Source organism: Elephantulus edwardii, unplaced genomic scaffold, assembly GCF_000299155.1.
Source record: "Elephantulus edwardii isolate Elephantulus edwardi_28Jun2011 unplaced genomic scaffold, EleEdw1.0 scaffold02517, whole genome shotgun sequence".
In the NCBI taxonomy this organism is placed as follows: domain Eukaryota; kingdom Metazoa; phylum Chordata; class Mammalia; order Macroscelidea; family Macroscelididae; genus Elephantulus; species Elephantulus edwardii.
Window position 1 is genome coordinate 1 of NW_006402267.1, and position 2,535 is coordinate 2,535.

At 41.1% G+C, this 2,535-nt stretch overlaps 1 protein-coding gene across 1 annotated transcript; it reads left to right on the top strand.

The window, feature by feature from the left end:
- Positions 1-100: 100 nt before the first annotated feature.
- LOC102877012 (leucine-rich repeat-containing protein 37A3-like) lies at positions 101-1,898 on the top strand (the record flags this gene model as incomplete). Its single annotated transcript, XM_006903495.1, has 3 exons — positions 101-238; positions 1,211-1,509; positions 1,794-1,898. Coding segments are annotated over 3 exons (542 nt in total), but the record flags the coding sequence as incomplete, so codon positions are not given.
- Between the last annotated feature and the right edge of the window lie 637 nt (positions 1,899-2,535).

Here is a 2,535-nt window from a genome sequence, read left to right on the forward strand (position 1 = left end):
GCATTGCAAGCAAGAAAGAAGAACACCAACAATGAACTTATTATTGAACGAGAACAAATTACCACAGATGGAGGTGATGTCAAATTGCCAACTGTGCTAGATGAATCACCAGACTTTAATGACGAAAGTGATGTCATCAGTGCATTAAGTTATGTCATGCCTTACTTCTTGGAAGGAAAAGTCAAAGATTTGGAATCAACGATACTCCCTTTTATTAAGCTGCTTTTTGCACAGGATAGCCATAACGTCCAAACTAATACTCAAAACACCATAGAGAATCTCGCCCTCAATCCCCAAAATGAAATGAGAAAGAGCTATATTGTAGAAAATGTGTTAGATGCTGAAAAAAATGATAAAACTGTCATGATAATGGAAGCGAACACTTTAGGGTCCGATTATAAACACCACCTAATTAAAAGCGAAGTAGTACCTGCTCAGCCCTGGGAACATGGGTTGTCAACGATCCAGGACCCAGAGCACAGGGAGAAGTTAAATAGAGTAAAGGCATTCCTAAAGGGCAAGAGGAGGTACCTCAAAGACATGGAGGATCAGAACATCAAGGGGAAGCAGGGATCCACACTATTAATCAAGAGCACCCCTAAAGCAAGGAGCCCCAAGAGAAGAGCCCCCAGTGGTCTGTCTCACAGTGAACTGCACAAAGTGCAGGAGCCAAGAAAGATAGAGATGATCTCTGTCCACACGGAGCCATCATTCGTCCAAGACTATATGGCAGCATTATCCTCCACCTCTCCTCCTTCCGAAGCTCCAGACTTGACCGACCAAATTGATGTTTTAAAATATACACATACAAGAGTAAAACATATGAAGGCTCCTAAATCTGAGGCATATGCTCGAAACAATTACGTGTTCCATCCTTCTGACTCTTCTCAGAGACACAGAAACCTAAAAGTGAAACATAAACAATGGTTCAGGAAGACAGATTCTCTCCAGAAGCTGGTGCCTGGGGGACCTCTTTCCTTCGCAGTGAAGAGCCTCATAAACGCTGTCGAAAATAATCATCCTGAATTAACTGGAGAAAACAAAGTGCTGACTAAGACCAACCCTGAAAGCACTGTCCCCAAGGAGCCTTCGACAGATTCTGCTGTGATTTCCCAAGACTTAATGCAAACACAATGGAAGTTTCCCAATCCAGGTACTGACTTACCCTCCAAACCTGGAGACTCCACTATCCCAATGCACCTACCTTTAGGTGACACTTTTAAAACTCAACTCGATCAGGAGCTACGGTCCCTCATCCCCAACAATGACGTGAGAAAGCTCTTCACTCAAGTTCTCTGGACTTTGAAAACGGACTGCTCTGCTCCTCAAATACAGACGGCCTGTGCCAAGCTCATTTCTAGAACAGGCCTCCTGATGAAGCTTTATAACGAGCACCAAGACGTTAAAATGTCCAAGACAGCCTGGGACACTGACCAGTGGAAAAACGACCACTTCATTGATGAAGACAACAAAATCGTGAATAAGGAAAAAGTACAGCTGCCAGATGAGGTGAGGACAGCTCCAGAAATCGGGGTCCCAGACTTTCCTTCAGCATGTAGGGCTTGCCTGTAGAGTGCGCATGCTCCTGCACCATAGCTCATCTTAGCCCAGTGACTATAGTTAAGACGGTCATCTCCCACTTTGCGCATTTAAAGGAGAGTACTGTTCCAGAAGACTAATCACAAAAATGGTACAAAAAGAACGTGTACTAGTAAGAAGACTGGCTTTGGGTAATGAATGGTTAGCTTTTGTCTTTTACATCTGTTTGTTCATAATTCCTTCTTATATTTCAGCCCACAATGGAAGTACCGAATTATAAGTATTTTAAGAAACTCTTCGTGGCAGTATCAGTGACTGCTGTAGTGGTGATTTTGGTTCTGGTGTTCTGTCTCATTAAGGTAAGGACAACAATGAATTCACATTTCTGGGATATATCTTGTCTTTAGAATAGATGCAGAACCCATAAATTGAAGATTAAGTCTACTTTCTGACCTAACACTATGTAATAATCATGTGGACTGGGCTACACTTTGATTTTTCATTGCAAAGTATATTCCAGGACTTTCAAAAGAACCCACTCCCAGGAGATCTTGGTGGCTCTGAAACCAAGATAACAAGCCATTAGACTCTATGAGAAGGTAAGCTTAGAAGGCCAGGTAGATGAAAGCAAAATTTCATCAACCCAAAACTATGGCAGTGATTCTATATAGTCAGTCATTTTCCTTCTGTCATTGATTTTATCCTATCATTGATTTTGTTGTTAGCTGGCTTAACTGGTAAGAGAGAGAAAAAATGACATCTCATAAGAATTATCAATCCAAGAAGGAAATATACACACACAAAAAAAAATCTAGAAATTATCTTGTAGATTCATTAGGTTTTGTTAGTGTTATTCCTTGCTAGTCTGTGAGGTATCATCTAGACCGGCTCAATTAACAAACAAATTCCTTTACCCACGGAATTTCTTAGAGTTTGCCTCTATTTACTGTTTGTTCAGTTATATAATACTTTATTAATTTCCTGATGAACCTCTGC